At 35.3% G+C, this 18,715-nt stretch overlaps 3 protein-coding genes across 12 annotated transcripts in view; 1 reads left to right on the top strand and 2 right to left on the bottom strand.

Moving 5' to 3' along the window:
- Window positions 1-523: 523 nt before the first annotated feature.
- LOC110848438 (xylosyltransferase oxt) lies at window positions 524-8,026 on the bottom strand. Of its 3 annotated transcripts, none has more exons than XM_035851174.1 (20): window positions 7,609-8,026; window positions 6,399-6,481; window positions 5,932-6,321; window positions 5,733-5,867; window positions 5,515-5,578; window positions 5,311-5,439; window positions 5,200-5,227; window positions 4,977-5,128; window positions 4,801-4,902; window positions 4,618-4,697; window positions 4,333-4,541; window positions 3,961-4,258; window positions 3,708-3,884; window positions 3,440-3,634; window positions 3,056-3,358; window positions 2,792-2,989; window positions 2,569-2,726; window positions 2,381-2,479; window positions 1,697-2,301; window positions 524-1,064 (listed from the first exon to the last, which is right to left on the bottom strand). In XM_035851174.1, exons 3-19 carry the CDS (start codon window positions 6,187-6,189, stop codon window positions 2,049-2,051), a joined length of 2,838 nt encoding a protein of 945 aa, XP_035707067.1. In that variant the 5' UTR covers window positions 6,190-6,321; window positions 6,399-6,481; window positions 7,609-8,026; the 3' UTR covers window positions 524-1,064; window positions 1,697-2,048. The 3 variants fall into 3 exon arrangements, with proteins under 3 accessions (XP_035707067.1, XP_021951352.1, XP_035707068.1); XM_022095660.2 differs by having other exon boundaries at window positions 1,709-2,301; XM_035851175.1 differs by having other exon boundaries at window positions 524-884; window positions 1,709-2,301.
- Window positions 8,027-8,082: 56 nt separating this feature from the next.
- On the top strand, window positions 8,083-11,374 carry LOC110849569 (protein ecdysoneless homolog). The gene is made up of 9 exons (XM_022097002.2): window positions 8,083-8,313; window positions 8,401-8,804; window positions 8,888-8,978; window positions 9,041-9,355; window positions 9,424-9,606; window positions 9,670-10,033; window positions 10,139-10,289; window positions 10,354-10,502; window positions 10,584-11,374. The coding sequence occupies exons 2-9, from the start codon at window positions 8,434-8,436 to the stop codon at window positions 11,066-11,068; spliced, it is 2,109 nt and encodes a 702-aa protein (XP_021952694.1). The 5' UTR covers window positions 8,083-8,313; window positions 8,401-8,433; the 3' UTR covers window positions 11,069-11,374.
- A 287-nt stretch (window positions 11,375-11,661) lies between these two features.
- The window catches only part of LOC110849570 (RNA binding protein fox-1 homolog 1-like), a 55,577-nt gene continuing 48,523 nt past the window's right edge, over window positions 11,662-18,715 (bottom strand). For 5 of the 8 annotated variants that reach the window (XM_035851177.1, XM_035851180.1, XM_022097003.2 and 2 more), the window contains 5 exons: window positions 18,240-18,294; window positions 15,056-15,162; window positions 14,871-14,885; window positions 14,561-14,624; window positions 11,662-14,485 (listed from right to left, as the gene is read on the bottom strand). In XM_035851177.1, the coding sequence (XP_035707070.1) occupies window positions 14,441-14,485; window positions 14,561-14,624; window positions 14,871-14,885; window positions 15,056-15,162; window positions 18,240-18,294 (286 nt within the window). In that variant the 3' untranslated portion in view covers window positions 11,662-14,440. The remainder of the gene's footprint in view (window positions 14,486-14,560; window positions 14,625-14,870; window positions 14,886-15,055; window positions 15,163-18,239; window positions 18,295-18,715) is intronic. The other 3 variants (XM_035851179.1, XM_035851178.1, XM_035851176.1) reach the window with 2 other exon arrangements.

Raw genomic sequence — 18,715 nt, 5'->3', positions numbered from 1 at the left:
TTCCCAGGACCATCACAGAGTTACCTTTCTGACCCCCAAAATCTTGTGCCAGACTTGCCGGAGATAATCCTAGTATGGGCCAGACTTACATGTTACTTGGGTTCACACCATTTTTTTCTGCAATTGTAAAAAACAGCAATACAAATCTCAAAATCAAGTTGACATGAGTTTAAGAACTTCCTATCCACGCAATGTTTCAGTTTCATCTTGCTTGCACAAAATTGTACCAAAAACAAGTTGCATTTTATGAAAATTATACCGAATCCGGTTTTCTGTCGGTAATTGCTCGTTATTAAATTCCTGCTAATTGCGTATGTGCAAGTAAGAAACATCGGCATTTACTCGACTTCCTGATTTTTTCACCTTGATAAGCTTTTGTCACATTTTGTTTAAGCGAGTCAACTTACATCACCTCCAATTCTAAAAATATCTGTGTTGCTTGTTGTAACCCGATGGCATTGACTTTGTCACACCAATTCAAGCCATTGTATTTGCCTTATAATATGCATCATGAGGAGATGGGTGTTTTTAATCTTTTATTTATTTTCAGCATTTTTAGCTCACTGGATCTACAAAGCTCTACAAGTAAATATGTATGGTTAACAATAAAGGAAAGACAATTTTAAAGGTACTATGATGATAAGACTTCTATATCTACAAAGTCGTCGTCGTCATCAACTTTACCTATTGCTTTAGGTCGAGGGGTAGGTAGTTAGGTAGTTAGTTCCAGTTGGTTAGGCAGGATTCGCTTCGATTATATCGCGATTCTATTATTCTATGTAATATCACTAAATTGTATTATTCATACTAAAACTCCTTCATACCTATACTTCTCCTTTCAATTAGATGTATACCAATTTCTTGGTAGGTAAGTACAAATGAGTCTGTAAGTCATAAATAACATTGGGTAACAAAGAAAATTCTCGATAATTGTTGTAAATTATTATGCGTCCTTGTTGTAAAATGGAAACTTAACTTGCGGTTATAAAACTCATACCTCAAACAAACTGCAGAAAATCACATAACAAATTTTACTTGGCACGAATCAAAAAAACTGTCTCAATCTCAACAATAATAATCAGTCAGCAGAATTATACACATAATAAACCGTCGCAAACGCGCATACGGAAGTAGCTTCAGACTACTTCACTCCAAGCACTCCCACGACATCGCGGGAACACTTGATTTTACTGTATTTCATCTATACATTCAATTTTTTCAAAAATCTCATTTTGCCCCGACCACACCCCCTAGTGACGAGGGGGTGTGGCACAACTCGGGAGCACTTGATTTTACTGTATTTCATCTATGCATTCAATTTTTTCAAAAATCTCATTTTGCCCCGACCACACCCCCTGGCGCCCGGGGGGTGTGGCACAACGGGGGAACTCAAAATTTCACTCCATTTCATCCATAGATTCAATTGCACTAAAAATCTCATTTTGCCCCGACCACACCCCCTGGCGACCGGGGGTGTGGTCCGGTTGCACCCAAAAGTTGATAGGATCCTCCCCCTGGGGTATTATGTATGATGGCTAAAACCGATTTCGATTATCTTTATCCGTTCTCCCGTTATCCTGCTGACAGACAGACAGACAGACAAAGTCTTCACATAAAGTAGCTGAAGCTACTTAATAATTGTAATAAAGAGGACAAACAAAATTGAAAGAAAAGAACACAATAAAATTTGTCAAACCCTTTTACATACTTTGGTTGGGCTGGATCAGATCATATTGCATCACAAAATTATGGTTTTCAGTTTGTACTGAACCGTTCAATGAACAAGATGGTTAAGTTTTAGGTTATTATGTTATTCTATAAATTATTATGACACTTCAATATCAATGCATAAACAGCTTATAATAATATCAATGCATAAACAGCTTATAATAATATCAATGCAAGGAATAAACTAAAAACGGAAGCACTCGGAGTCGTCAAGTTTAAAACACAGAAGCTCGAGGAATTAAATTGGAGTAAGAATAATAAAGTCTAAGTCAGTTTTGCATAATATTGCATCAATTATTGCGTTGCAATCTCTCATCATTCTATGGCATCAAAAGTCCAGTGTGTGGGTCAATTCCAGTAATGGTGGATTTGGGGTCGGGATAAAAAGAGCTCCACTGCGTATGGGAGCAGAGTGACGTTTCCAGATTTTCAAAAGAATCCTGCATTTCTTTTTCGTGGGATTCGTACTGATTCTTAAAATCTCCAGTAGAGTCACTAATTTTTAACTTCCAGCTTGACAGAGTTTTATAATCGACGCGTTTCTCCAAACAAAAATCTTGAAGTGTATATTTCCTGCGACGAAAAAGACATAATTTTTAAAACGGCTCGATTTTTTATTTTTATTTGCATGAGAGATATTTCATTTACTTACCTCGAAGTAAGATCATCAATTTTTAATTGCAAATCATGACTAGAAGAAGTAAGAGTTCCGCGCATATCAGATTCATCGAACTCTTCTGAATTTACAAATCTGAAATTTATAGCAAACAAATTAAATACACACCTATACTTATTATATATTTGACTTTGATAACAAAAAATAATAGATCACTTAATTACCTCCTATCTGAAAGTGATATTATGTCTCCCTGATAAATTTCTAACGGCAAAACCAAAAACTTCACCCTATAGAGTAAGTCTCGGTCCACAGTAAATATTTTTACCGTCCAAGTTCCGGGGACTAACGGATGCTTCAGTGTCGGTTTTATGAAATTTGCCTTCAATAAAAAAAATAATAAGGTATTGCTATCAACAATTAAATATCATTATGAAAGTGCAATACCGTTGATCCATCAGACGCAGAAACATTGGTAACAGAGCGAACTACGTTGTGAGGATCAATCCAAGCAACAGAAATGTTAAAAGTTTCATCAGTGTTGACACTGTACGTTAAAGTAGGCTCGCTAAAAGGTCCCAGGGCTCCAGCAAAATTTCGAAAAATCTGTTCCTTCTGCTCGTAATCGCTCCCAACTTTCAAACCCTATTTTAGAGTGACAAAGTTTTTTTTAGAAAAATATATAAGTATTTACCACTATTGAGTAATTACCTGTAATTTATTTTGAAATTCCAACGTTCTACGATTTACTGCACCAGCCTCAACATTCGTTTCCTGCCTGAACCAAGCCTCCAAACCAAATGCCAACTCTTCTCCATGCTCATCCACAGTTGTTGCATGAAACTTTGCTAAAATTCCTTCCAGTTGATCTTCATGGTTATATGCCGTTATTTCAATCAGGTCAATTCCGAACGTGGAAAAGATATTCCTATCCAAACTGGGATCTTCTGATGACAATGACGGAAAACATCGGAGCAGAAAACGCTTGGCAGAAATTCTACTCAAAGATTGTCCCTGTAAAAAATATAGCATAACAAATCATTACAAAATGTTCAGATATTAACTAAAATATAAAATCAGAAAAATTTGTAGTACCAAAGTGACTGTAGCATCATCAGGTTTCGGTGATAGGTCATGATGATGGTACAAACTGAGCCAAAATCGGTCCATGGTTGGATAATTCTTCTCAAATCGTTCTGGATACAACCAGCCTTCGAGTTGATTAATTATCCCTTGGTTTACGATGGGTTCAAACTTTCTCCCAAAAAATAAGAGCCGAGCGTCTGTAAGCTGAACCAACCAAAGGATAAAATAAAGTATAACATATTACGAATTTACTAAATTATTTAAAATTTCTTGTTACCTGAAGTCTACTCCAATCTGCGAGTCGAAAATCGTTCGGTGAACATCCACACCAGTCAACTATATTCCGATATTGACATTTACACCCAAGTTTTCGTCTCCAGTTTGTCACATGCAAATTATTATCAACAAAAGTGTCGCACATTTCAGAATTTCTTAGCAAAATGTGGAAGAAACTCTGAAAATACATAATAATCCATCTTACTAAAGCTGAAATTAGTTTTGGCGAAATTTTATAATCATGAGGTTTTTACTTCAGCAGGTAGAAGAGTGTGTTTGAAAACAATTTTCAGTCCGGCTACCAATTCATCTTCCGATTCAACCGTGTATTTCACAAAATCTCGATGGAGGGCAATCCAGTCACTACCTCCGTCCATCAGGATTCCAGTGGGCAATTTTCTATCCCCGACTCTCCACATGCGGTACTCACACTCGTCAAATGTTTTATCCAGCCCTTGCTTCTGAATAAATTTTTGAACATCTCTGCCATGACTTTTCAAAAAATTCTTTCCATTATTTATGCTTAAAAAGTACTCCAGCTTGCTTGTCGTCCTGAAAAAAAAACACAGAAAATTAAAATCTGTCAAAGAAAGTGTTATGTATCTAAATGATTTGAAATTACTTACTTTAACGGGAAATCCGATTCACTTAAATTAATGACATAGTCCCACTCCCAGTCTTTGTGGTTCACTACGAGGTCTCTCATCCCTTCCAAAAGAATAGTCAGCAAACTTGCACCGCCCCAAATTGTGCCACGGCGTTTGGTCATGAATTTGAAATTATTGGGTAGTTTGTGCGATAAAGACAAGAGCTCTCGGTACAAGTAATCTTGCCTCTGGGATTCAATGGTTAATTATTATTATGTACATATTATTATTGGCGCATATACCGGACAATATTGTATGTCTTACCGAATCGACGTGGATGTAAAAGTAATGCTTTTCATGAAATAGCGCTTTAATTAGTCGAAAGACTTGTCTGATCGATCTACCTGCAGGTTATCACATTTGAAAAATGTTAAGTATTCGTTTAAGGATTCGTGTGCAATTCTCGTAAACACAAGCCCGATATATTATTTAATAAACTTGCATTACCATTTAATGTCAAGAAAAAAACAATCCTTGCAGGTTTTGAAACCATTGTCAAATCTGGATCGTAATCTTCCAATCCAATAACATTTGATTTTCCGTCTTGACCTGGTTTAAAAGAATTTAATTTAATTCAGCAAGTTTTGAAATAAAAGTTGGTACAGAAATGAAAAAATTCTTACTTTGAGAAATACCAGTTTCAAAAATATCAATGGCAAAGTAACCCCCACAATATTCATAGTTTGAAAGAGATGAATCTGGACATTTCATATTGCATTCGGTAACAGGAATTTCCTTGGAGGACGGCTCAGAGTTGCCACAAAAACATTCAACTCTGTAAAGTAAGGATACGACTTTTGTCAAAACTTTCTCAACAATTCAATATTAATAATGACTGGCAGATACCCGTATTGTACTCCGGCATATTGGAAACCTAAAGAAAATTTGTCGAATCATCACTATTCACCTTTGCATATAATATTAAAAATGAGACAGCAATAAATGAACTAAAGTTACCGGATTGAAGGCACATTTCGATACAATTTAATGGAGAATTTCTCTCCTTCATGATAAGGAAGGAATCTGGAAGGATTCTGTGTTTCTTATTATCTCGGAAGCACCCAACACGTTTTCCAAAAACAGTTTCTAGAAAGGCAACAAAAATATTCAACTATAATTCTCATCCAAAAACTTTATATGGATATAACTTATACAACTAACCATTGTTCGCACATTGCCGACTTAACCTCGTCGGATACAAGGTATTCGTTGCAATTTTGCACGCCTATATAAAATACAAATTATACTTTTATGGCAATAGTATAAATTGTATATTTATTTTTTTTATCCTTGTAATTAATGATTAATGATGATTAATGATGATTAATGATGTAATTAATGCGAAACCTAAATATTTTGGTGCAACGCTTAAATCTTACCGTAGTAGCCAGTTGCTCTTTGCATTGTTGGGTTTTCGCCCGTTGGATTGCTGATACTGCTTCCCGTGATGTAATGTTGCATTCAGGTATGAAAGCTAAACTTTCTAAATCTAAAGTTGCCGAACTATGTGATGTCTGGAAAAATAAATTATCCCATAAATTATCATTGACTAAGGAATCATCTAAACTAAATGCATACCGCATTTGACTTTGTACTCCTTAACCCATGATGGTCATCAATAATGTCTTCCGCACAATGAAGATATGTTAGACAGACGGCCAGAATCAAATGCACCAACATGAACAGACCAATTGGGACAACGAAGCATCGATACTTGATAAAAAATCGGCAAATTGCAGGGCCGGGACGGTGACGCTCCAAACTCATTCGTGACGCCGTCCCTCCGGACATTGCTGTGATGTCGTAATTAGCAGGTTTTGAAGACTTTCTTTTCATTGCGGTGGCGAAGATGAAGTGAGGATGGTGCAGTTGCACGTTAAGGGATGTGCAACGGCTGAACCACTTTGGCGAAAAATACCTTCACCGACGGAGACACTGTACATGTAAAAATGCAGAACTTGTCTCATTCTGTAATATTTCAGAACAATTGTCAATTAACTTTACATTAATTAATATAATACTTGTAAATACTGCATATAACTTACCCGAAATAAATTCAAGTTTTGCATCTGTTAAAGAAATGATCCAAAATGACAGCTTTGACATTCCTCCTCTTATTCCGCACCACCTAAAGTTACAAATCAACAAAAACAAGATTATTAATTAGATATAAACAACGTTAAGGTAGATATCAACCCCAGCAATTTTTTTTTCATGCACATATCATACTATGTATGTGTGCAGAGAAGACGGAAATCCCTGACCTCTGCTCTTATCAAGCCACAGTCGTAAAATGATCCAAAAATGCCAGTAACACGCAAAGAGTTATTATGTGACCAAACCCAACATATTAAAATACCGGTAGTTTCTGTCACATCAATCATCCATTTACATACATAAAACAAGATAATTACACAAAGTATCGTATCATAAACATCAGAACGAACGACTGACAAAATATTTATTTCGAACAGTGGAATTATCATCTCATTCTGTATACGTTCTCTAATGATGAAGTGATGAATGATATGGCTAGACAGTCATTTTCCTCGTTACCTAAATGGGGGTAATCGACAACAATTAGTCCTCCCTGGTCGTTAAATATGTGCATTTGTTTCGCACATGCAAAAATAAAAAAACATTTTGCTAATCAATGGCCACCCACCCTGAGTGTGGATATGTAACTATACACATTTTTGAAACCCGACTCCTAACCACAATTAGTTTTAACTGGTAACATTTAGCCCAATTTTTTCCAGCATTATCTCACCATGTAAAGCGAACAATCATTTTCAATGCTGAATTCATTAATTCATGCCACATGCGAATTTAGACCGTTGTATAATGTTCCATTTTTTTCTGATGCATGCATGGCCATAACTAATAAAAAATTGCTTGTGCAACTTCTTGTCTCGAGCTCGACGACACTTAAATTTGATAATTAATGGCCAAAAGACTCAAGTGCCAACACAATGACGAGGACGACACAGACTGCAGACATTCCAGTGTTACATATTATGTTATGAATACTTGTTTCTGTCCTGTTCCACTCAAATATTGGTTAAATATTTCAATTATTCCAAAATAAAATGCCATAATAATTTCTTATTGTACGTCAGGCGTCAGTCACACTTAAATCCAACTCATAAATTAATTAGTGAAAAAATGACATGAAATAAAATGAGGAGGACGCTTGACTTCAAAAATAGTTAATTCAACACTAATTACTAAAATTGATTCAATTTATAACCTTACCTTAATGCGATTTTCTCATTCCTATCCCAGCGTTCGACTCTCTTGGTAAACCGATAAGCGACTAACCACCCCAAATTGGAAAGTTGGAACTCAAGACCGGAAAAATAAATATATTTTGTCGGCCTCCTCCTCCTCAAATTAATGGTTTAATTAAACCATTACTTTTTAGTACACTTCAAAATTTAATTGCACGTGTTTCTTCATTTTATTATTTGTTTACTTCCTTCATCTGAGAATCAATTGTTGTGCGAATCCGCTCCAGTCAGAATGATGAAGACAATGAAGAACAATGGACGATAAAAATTATGCAAATTAAGTATATGTGTTACTCAAAATTAATAATTATTTTTACATCTTTACAAAATTTCTGGAAAAAAATAATAAAAAAAGATCGAAGGAAGAAGTGTTTGTGTATTTTGAGAGTTGAGTCATCGCTCCCAGTTCCCACCAGCCAGCAGAATCCAGCAACAGCAGAGACCGCACTGCTGATCTCCTCGCGATTTTCAAAATAAAATTTTACAACCGGAATAAAAATAAAAATTATGATTTTCATTTTGTGAAACAATTAATTTAACTAATTGCGGTGGTAGATTAGCTAACTATATAAAGACAAATTCAAGTAGTGCCATTTAACAATTCAGTCTTTGGTTTTATTTTGTGTGGTTGGGATTTGAGATTATTTGCATTGAACTTCGTCTGATTTTGGTAAGTTGGAAGTTGTAATTTGTAATTTTCTGGTAATTTTTGATGATCCATAAATATTTAAGTAAACAAATTTTTTAAATTGTTTAGGTTTAATTGACTGAAAGGCGGACATTACAAGTCATGGCCACCCTAAAAGACGTCCTTCAACCTGAAAAACATGACGAATGGGTGCGGTATTTTATCTTCCCCTCATCCTCATCGTCATCTGACCTGCAAGAACAACTATTTCGACTCAGTGCCGCATGCCAAACCATTATTGGAGATTACATCTGGCACAACGAGCCATTTCTTTTGAGACGAGGACTTGCTCCGTTGTCATCATTTGATGATGAAGATGACACCGAAGGTCAGCAGGAGAAATGTCACAATGGAGATGATAACTTGCCATACTTTTACGGGATGACTCATTTTGGTGACAATTTGGAAGACGAATGGTTTATTGTGTTCATTTTACGAGAATTGAGCAAGATGTTTCCAGAGTTGGTGGTCAAGTAAGTGATTTGTTTAGTCAATTAATCGATACAAATGTTTCAAACTTTGGTAATAATAAATAATGACTATGATTCCATCTTAGGGTGGACGATAATGATGGGGAATTTCTATTAATTGAGGCAGCTGACCATCTCCCCGATTGGGCAGAGTCCGATGAATGCTGTAAAAATAGGGTGAGTTCAATTTAGTCCGTTTTCTTCAGTAAACAGCAAATATAAATTTCCTACTTATTTAGGTTTACCTACGTCAAGGGAAAGTTCATCTCATCCCGAACGAACTGACGCCCAACTGTACGGAGGACGACGGTTTAAAAATTGCTCAAGCTGTTCATACCATACGGCAAAATCCAATATCCGCATCCGTTGCGAACGAAAGTATCCAAAAAGTAATTACCAATCGTATCGGCAACTATCCACAAAAGATGGAGGAGAATTTCTACCATGTCAAAATATTCTTGCCACCACTTCTTGCCACTATATTAAAGGAGAAGCCATCCCTTGTTTCAGTGGGATCACTTGCATTTTATCTGAGAGATCCGATTAGTTTAAAAGTAATAATTTACTTTATCCATGCAACTTTATTTTAAATATAGACTAATTATTATTTAAATATATTTAGGCGACAAGACTGATGAAAACCTTCAAGCCTGGAAACGGATTGGTAAAATCACGCGTCCGTTTTACCAAGTGCTTATATGCCATGTTGACGAAACAAGATTTTCGTCCAGACAGACGATCCGGTTGGCCTTCTCAAAGCCCGTCATCATCCGAGTACAAGGCACACAGTTTGGGTGCAAAACTGGTAACACAAGAACATAAAATCATAGTACAACTTTATCCTTATTTCAAGTTTTTTGTGTTACAGACAACCGGATTCGAAATTGTATTAGAACAAGGTCGAGGGAATTCATCTGCGCCATCATCGACCAATGGAGTGGAAACCTGTGATGGCGATAATTTTGGTTGGCTTCGTTATGAGGAAGCCTTAAAGAAGACGGGCTACTTTCGTGGATATATGGAGGGGTCAAAACCATATCAGGATCTGCTCTCTGGGGCAAAAGACTTTTACAAAACGAATTTGGCAAATGTAGACGGTAATTCCTCTGCTAGCCATCCCGTATTTTCTTGGAAAGAATCTGTATGTCAGGAAGTCAAACATTTGGCGGACACTGTCAAAGTCGATTTAGACCAGCTCCAGAGCGAAAGTGAAACACTTCCAGAAGACGATGGTATGTGGATGCTTATTATTATTGACCGATGCTAAATAATTTGACTATATACATTTATTTGTATGTATTTTTATGTATTTGTGTAATTATTATTTTATTTTTCAGACGATTCATGGCTAGCTATCAAACCGGAAGATTTGGAATCTCTATTACAAGCAAAGTTTAATTCAGGGGGGTTAAACCCAAATGATATTCCATCTAAATTGAAAGAATTTATGAAGCAGATTTCTGACTTCTCTGGAGTAGAACCGGTTGGGTATGTGGAAATAACAAGTTTTTGTTATTATTATTTTTTATACAATAAATTTCATCTTTTCTAGTGATTCCACAAGTCATCTCTCAAACAGCTCGTCATCAGGATCGCCACGCGAGAATGGAGCCGCCGCTGGGGACTCGCAAATCGATAGCTTTGGAGAAATTGACTTCAGAGCGGACGACTTTGTATCGGCAATGGATAAATTACTTCATGGTAAATTAATACATACATTCTCATTTGTCTCGATTTACTGAATTAATATTATAAATAACACGGATTATTTTCTATAAACAGATTTAGGCGCTCCAGACAAAGATTGGGAAGCTTCCGACGACTCCTTCGGAAGTGATGAAGACGAATACAAAGCGGATTTGGAGAGCATAAGCAAAATGCACCAATTTAGCACAGAATCGCGAGAATTCTTTGGAATAATGGATCAGATGGATACTGAACTTGCCTCCACAACTATTGGTCAAAGTTTCAAGTCACACCCAAAAAATGGAGCAAGTCCTTCCTCCTCCAAAACGGTTCCATCGTCATCTTCTACCAGTTCCACCACTCAAGGACCATCTTCTTCAAAATCTCCCAAAATTGCCACCGCCTCCGTAACAGAACTAGACGAATTTGATCAAGAGGAAGGTCTAACTCCCGTCAACATTGACATGAACGCTTTAGCCAATATATTAGAATCTTTCCAAAGTCAAGATGGACCCTCTGGACCTTCAGCAAATCTCCTCAGAAGTGTTGGATTTGACATGAACCGTGTTAAAAAGAAGTAAATATTCTTCAAATCTCATAATGCAATACAAAAAACAAAATTTTTAATTCTCTTGAAATTCATTCCTAAATGCCATGCTCTATGAAATAATGATGTGCAGTGCCGTACCTGTTGTTCAATTCAACATTCTAAAAAAAGTCACTTTGATTAATCATGCTTCCATTTGAAATTCCACAACAGTCTTCATAAGTCTTGTTAAATATTACAGTCATGCCATAGTGCTTCAAAAAACAAAATTTTACTTGTTCATACTCGTATTTTACTTCCTTACTTATACAAATGCAATAAAAATCTTCTTGTAAGCATACTCCGCCGGTTAACTACAGATCAAAATTATTACTGAATTTGCACCCAGAAAGATGAAAAGTGAAAAGATGAAAAATAGTGAAAATTAACATCACACAATTATATCCTTTGTTCAATTCAAAATGATTTATTTATGTAATATTTATTTTAATATTTACTGAGTTGGTTGGTATAATGGAAGAAGATTTTCCCTTCCATGTACATTATGTATAGTAATCAATTCGTATATATTTATAGAATATCATGGCAATCAATTCTATCCTTAAACCTAACTAATCTTAACTCTAACCTCTTTTTTACTTTTTTTCGGCAAGTTATTCCGTTACATGCCCTTATTTCTCTTTCACAACAATCATGTAACATTTTAAGACAAACTCAATATATTACAGTATATATTACGCGTTATGATCATGAAGAAGATAAAATCAGGGTTTTACAACTAATAACATGTTGTAGTACATAAGCTAACAAAAAATAATTAATTAATTTGACTAAACACAACAAAACGAGAGTGTGTTAAAAATTATGCTTCTTTTCCAGTTCAGACTTTATGTTTAGAGTTCAACACAACTAGTTTGGTAATAGGAGCTGCACTTGCTTTTTTCATCCTTATCAGAAGTAGAAGTAACAATAATATACGCAAAAGTAATCAAGATATCCATTAAATTATAGCTTCTCTTTCTTCTGATGTGACCTCTCTCCACCTTATCATCTTTCCTTTTATTACTTATTTTTATGACTAACATTCTTTAGTAATTGAATAATAATTTCAATTGAGTGTGTCGTGGTAATTGTTCCCACTTTTTTCACTATACTTAAATATTCTAGGTATTTTTTAACGATGGCTATAATTTTAATGTTTTTTTAGTAGCTGCAAACAAATTTCATTTTGTTTAGTGTTCAAAAAAAGAGGAAAATGCAAGAAACGTATTTAAGCAAAATGGCAAATGTCGACATCATGTCATTATGCATAATAATAACGTGCTTCTTTTCGTTGCTTTGATCAAAATACTATCAAAATATCATCATCATAATCATTTATATTATTGGCTAGATATTTTAATCTAGTGACTAACTTGACAAGCCTTTTACTACAGTCAATAAAAATTCAATTTGCAAGCACTTTCTTAATAAATGGTAAGTAAATAGATAGAAATTGCATATTTATGTAGAGATTGGTAATTTTGAGGGCACAACGCACACATTAATGAGACAATGACTTGGAATGTGCCGAATTATGGAAGAGAAAAATACATACAAGGAAAGACGAGAGATTGATTTTGTGCCAAAATAATATTTTTTCCCTTATTCTTTACATGATCCAATCTATATTTGAAAGCGTACTAAATATTTAACGTTTTTTAAAATTTTGCAAATTATTATGCTACCGTTATTATTTTTATAACTTGTTTTAATTTGTATTTATGTGTGTCAAACAAACTTATTCCTAATATGGCAAGTGGGTTCTTTTTTTACTATCACTTTCCAGAATTGTGTTGCATTTCTGTTTCACATAATCATTCGTGAATCACCTTTTCTGCTTTTATACTAACAATTAGCCTGCACAACTAGTAACAATAACAAGAACTTTTCATCTAATAGGTCAAAATGTACAAGTTTTCACTTTTCCTCTTTTTTAGACTCGACATATGTATAATGCAAACCTTACATGATAATTACCTCTAATGAGTAGTATTCTTATTACATATCGCGTATGAATATCATAATCGGTGCTCTTTAATCTGGAGCGATGTATGTAAGTAGATCGATAATATACATTAGTTAGTATTTAGTTGGCACATAAATAATGAATCGAACAATAATTCGCAGTAAGTTCAGCAGTATCGCTTAGTAATCATTATCAGATCATTATTATAATCATCGTACTTTTACCAATCACTATTCCCTACCTACAATTTAATTGCTCTGGTACACACACGGTTGGGAAAATGTATTGCGCAAGCCTATACATATTGGAAAAACTAAACAAAATTCTTAAAGATTTACAAGGGATATTAAGAGGCTCTCATAAGCAAACGTATAACAATTTCATCAGAATGAAAAAGGAATTGAAGAAGTATTTTAATCAAAATAAATTAAATGAACAGATTTCATATACCCCTCTGTAATAAATAAATATGGCATTTTAGCCTGTTGGTGTATCTGTAATAATTTCATGAGACAGTGTCAGCAGATCTATCTGTCTCGTATATCAGATCAATATTGGCAGATCTACAATAGTTTGAATCGACTTTTATAAAAAAGTAAAGTATATTGAGTTATACAAATGCACAACATTACATATTACATGTGTTAACACGAATCTCTCTTCCCTAATCATTTGTAAACTGTATAATGTATCAAAAACATGCGAATTGTGGCTTGGCTTGGCTTAATCTCAATTCTTAACATTTTAACGTTGACGAATTATTTTCAACCTTTGTTTGAGCAGTGCTTTTTAATATGAATAGTGAAATATTTTTCAAAATCTCTATATAATAATATGCATGAACTAATAAGAGGTGGTAATAGTTGCCCCCACGTGTGTGTCGTATGAATAAATCTGAGACGTATAAGAATAACAAAATAACACAATTTTTAAACTGACTTACTTTTCACGGAAATAAGTATATATATAGGAACACTAAAAGAACAGTCGAGTGGATTTACTTTTACAGGTTATAATATTAACTCCTAATTGTTTTAAATCTAATAAATGTTCGTCTTCTTTTTCGTTTCGCATCGTAATGGCGACAAACTATTCTTCCTCCTCTTCACATTGTGTGAAGTATTATTAGGTACGAATCGAGTATTCTTTTTTTACCCACCAGCATTAATAATAAACAAATGCGTCTTCGTCAAAAATTATTGAAATTAACATGTCAAATAAATAGTCAGACATATTCTAACAGAACAAATAAGTGAAAAAATTACAACTCTAATAATTCGAAACATAGTTCGAACAGAAATTATTAAACACAAAAAACTGACTATGTCAATTAATATCCAGAAATATTTGGAAGCTGAAGTCGTGAAGTGATGAGAATATTCGAAAGAAAGTCCGTCTTTAGTATGGTGCAAATCTATTGTAACCACTCCGGTACACCGCCGTCTGCAAAGTTAAAGAAACACACAATTAAATATAATCCATGCACAAAAATTAACAAGTTTTTCAACTAACGCATACCCCGTAACCAGTCACTGGACCAATGTTGTGACTCAGATAGGTTTCCGGAAAATCCCTCCCATATCTGAAATTAGTTCAGTAAAACTCAGCATTTCCAAATACTTTTCTCTTCAACCAAGTCAAACTTTTTGCGAAGCATAAAACAAAATCAAATTTTATTTTTTCAAATTATAAAATATCTTTGTCCAAAATGCAAAATGATTATCACGTGTTTAGTCCATTTCATTAGTTTCTTTTGCATTTTAGATAACGATATCAAAAACAAGAGTGGTAGTGGTTCCACAAGTCCAAAGAAACACCAAAGACAAACCTGTCGAGCAATAACCTGAAATAAAAAAGGTAAAGGTGCAAAATCCAGCCGACAGGAATTAACTACATGAATGCAACGCTAGAAGCAGTTAATGACCAAGCTTGATACTACCATTAATATTTCTATGCAAATCTTATAAAACCATGGACAAAGCCTTAATTTATTCATAACCGGTTTTCTCTTACCCCGCCGGAAGGAACCCAGCAACGCTACCAGGTTGAGGCGCAGCAGCGCCATATGCTGCCCTTGCCGCAGCGGCCGCAGAATACGACGCTGCAGCGGCATAAGTCGCCTATGGAATTACAATTTATATGAAAAAACTTTCTCCTTCAAGTACAAAGACAACAAGAAGAGTTTGTTGTTCAATCTGTAAATCAAAAGTGAGGACGAGGAGGATCGGAATTTCAGGAAGGAATAAGTATCTCGGATTTTATTCCACAGTAATCTGTCTCCAGGATAAAAGGAAACTGTGCCACACATCGATAAAACACATCCCCAAATTGATCAAATCATTTCTCATGGTGAAAGCAACCAAGTAAAATCAACTTTGAAAAAAACAAGTGATACGAAGTTTGCCTCCAACTTGAGTTTTCTAATAACATGATAAAATGAAAAGAATTCTGTTAGACGACATAGATGCTCAGTAGAAAATACTTTTCTCCATTTTTTCTATCAGAAGACAAGGTATAAAGAAAGATGTCATTTTATATCTTGTCATACTTTTGCCTTTTCCCATGGATGGATGTATGTACATATAGCAGAGGTAAGTATGTAAGTAAAAGAAAGTACAACGAACGGGCATGGAGAATGGAAGGGAAAGAAAGCCAATTTACTGCAAGGAAGAAAAGAAATAGTGAAAGTGTGTGTGTGTCTGAGTAAAGACTGGAAGAAGGAAACCAAATACCATCACGATTCCATAAGTCCAAGTAAGTTCCTTGGTAGTGGTAGAGAAAAGGGATTGAGGGCACACAAGCATCAAAAAGAGGGTTCTTATTTGCTGATAAAAATTACTCTGCCTTAATGACATTGGTATTTTCATACCGCAAAAATAAATGTTGACATATGATATTATTTACCCTCCTCACAAACAAGAATTTCCTATCATTCCCTAACAAAGTGAAAGCTTTTTTTAACTCGGAATTTTGTTAATTGTCTGAAATACAATATCCGAGTCGGCATATATCCATTAACTGAAATTTTATGCCTATCTAAAATAAACGAAATGTAGCGTAATATTCATCCCGTCGGATTTCCCAACAAAGAGAAGAAAGAATAAAATAACCATGCAAATGAGTAATGCCCAACCCTTCTATCCATCCGTCTTCTCACATCCACATCTGCTCTCCAAGTTTCAAATCAAAATAAAGTAAATTAGTAGTTAAACATACTGCGAAGAGAACCCATTAAAATTAAACAAAATAAACAAACAAGTAAAACTCGGAAGAATTTCGAGCTCCAGGAAAAGCATGCATGAAAACGAGTGTTAAATACGGCAATACATCTTCCACCACTTATTCCCCCATTGGTGAACATATCCTGGCACTAGTTTTCCGCAAATAACGCTCCTCATCAGCATTTTCACTGTTTATTATTCTGCCCACATAAACTTTTGAATCTGTCAAGATTTTGTTCAACTACAAAATTTGTACCAACCAACGTCAAAACTCAAAAGCTTTCAAAACTTCTAAACGAAAATCGCTATTTCCATTCCATCAAAACCAAACTAGTCGTCGCTTACATATGTACATACGCGTATACGTAATATGTAATCCGACCACTGCACTGCGAGTACATAGTAGACGGATGCTGATGATGGATGTTGTGCCAACTCACTCTTCTCTATACATAACATCTGACAAAACTCGAAATTGCAAACCAAACCAACCACCAAACATATTCAACACCCCGTGGAGCGTGTTATGCTAAAAGGACGACGACGAAACGACGGTACCGTAAAAGCTGATAAACAAACAACGTATCACAACTAGCCAATTCTCCCAACGTCTGCCAGATCTAAACCATCATCATCATCATCAATGTGCATGTACGTACAAGACGTGGACTGAAACTGACGTCTGGCCGATTTTGAGTCATAATTTTCAAACGATCAACCAGAGTTGCACGGGTTGTTCGTACGTAATGTGTCAAGAAATCTGTTCGCTCTGCATGGGTACAAGCAGAAAGATTGGAGTATTCTTCTTGTGAAATTAACAGGAAATTAAATCCCTACTCAAAACTCCTGATAACGCAGTAATAATTGCAATCATAACTCAATCCAAGAAACGAAAAACGAACCGAATTGTTATAACTTACTCGCTCACCTAGAAAACTTGCATGCATGCAGGAGAAACCAGAGACTCGATAACACTGAATATCAAAAGAGAAAGCGAAACGCTATAAACATCACGTTCTTGCCTGGATTGACTTTTCCTCATTCCATTTTATTTGATGCTGGCCGTTCCCCAAGGAGGATGAAATTTTCTTTACTCCTTCTTCTTCAACAACGAACAACATGGGTGTGGGCGTTCAATGACGAAAAGAGAAATAGCGCTATGTGGAATTAAAACGGACCTACAGAGAAACTAGGCATACTACACGCCGGTCTCAACTCAACCCCCTGTTTTCAGGCCAATTTAACAAAAACGACATAACGAAAGTCGACTAACTGCAGAGCGAATGGCAGTAATAACACATAGAGAAAGCTAACATCATCATGATCCTCGTTCGAATTGACGACTTTCTCTTTTCCATTCTATTCCCTTGTCCATGTTCTCCTGCAGAGAGATGTATGTCGTATAAAAATTTATGGCGGAGGAATTTGTCGTTTGTAGTTTTTTATGCAATTGAATGTCATGTTTCACAGGAGAAACTACTTTACCACGGGCGCTCCTCGCGAGCTGATGTATTTCCCACGAGCGAGAAGACGAAGAGGGTCAGATTTTGTTCGAATAAAACTAAAACTGAATTTATCAACAAGACCGAGTAAAGAATTCCATGAAATAATTACAAGTCTTTAACGACTGATGTCTTTTCAGGAAACTACTAAATTACGGAAAGCAGACAGAAATTTAATTAAACATTTATGTCAACATTCTCTCCTCCCTCCATGACCGGATTATATTAGACAGAAAATAGAAAGGAAGGAAATTGAAAGAAAAGACCTGCCATGAGTCTGCATTTCATTTCATTTCAAAAGTGTCAGCAGCAAATTTTCTTTCAAATCTCGACATAATTACGATGAAAAAGGGCAACAATGTCACAGCTTGGAAAGTCAGGAAAGGACTTTGTTGGGTTGATATTGGATTTATACAATGGTAAATTGGGAAGTATAATAACAACAGAGATTAATAAATCAGCTAATTTTCATACCTGAACTCGTGGATCGGCAGCTGCACTGGCTAAGAAAGGATCATAGTAGACTCCGCTGTTAAAGAGAGATAATACAAAAACGATTAGTTTCCAGTTCATTACTTAATAAATAACAACAAATTAAATTATTTAGTACACACTCGTCGATCGTCATATTTGTTTCCACAAAATAATCTCGCACTGAAATAATTTTAATCATGAGGTCCCTACACGAATAAAATGCAACACACCCGAGTAGCCGCTTTCACCTACACAATTTCCTCAAGCTTACGCCAATAATGATGAATAAGATGTCACTTGTACCGACATAACATTAATTTATGCCAGGCTACACATATATACGCGCTTATCTCAGGAAAAACATACCACGGTGCTATGTATATGCTAGCAACAGAATATCATAATGTTCATCCATACGACAATGAATGCATCGAACTGTGCATGTTCTGTAACTACCTCTCGACTACAACCGTGTT

This window comes from Folsomia candida, unplaced genomic scaffold, assembly GCF_002217175.1.
Source record: "Folsomia candida strain VU population unplaced genomic scaffold, ASM221717v1 Fcan01_Sc004, whole genome shotgun sequence".
NCBI classification, from domain to species: Eukaryota; Metazoa; Arthropoda; class Collembola; order Entomobryomorpha; family Isotomidae; genus Folsomia; species Folsomia candida.
This window is presented reverse-complemented; position numbering and strand designations above follow the sequence as displayed.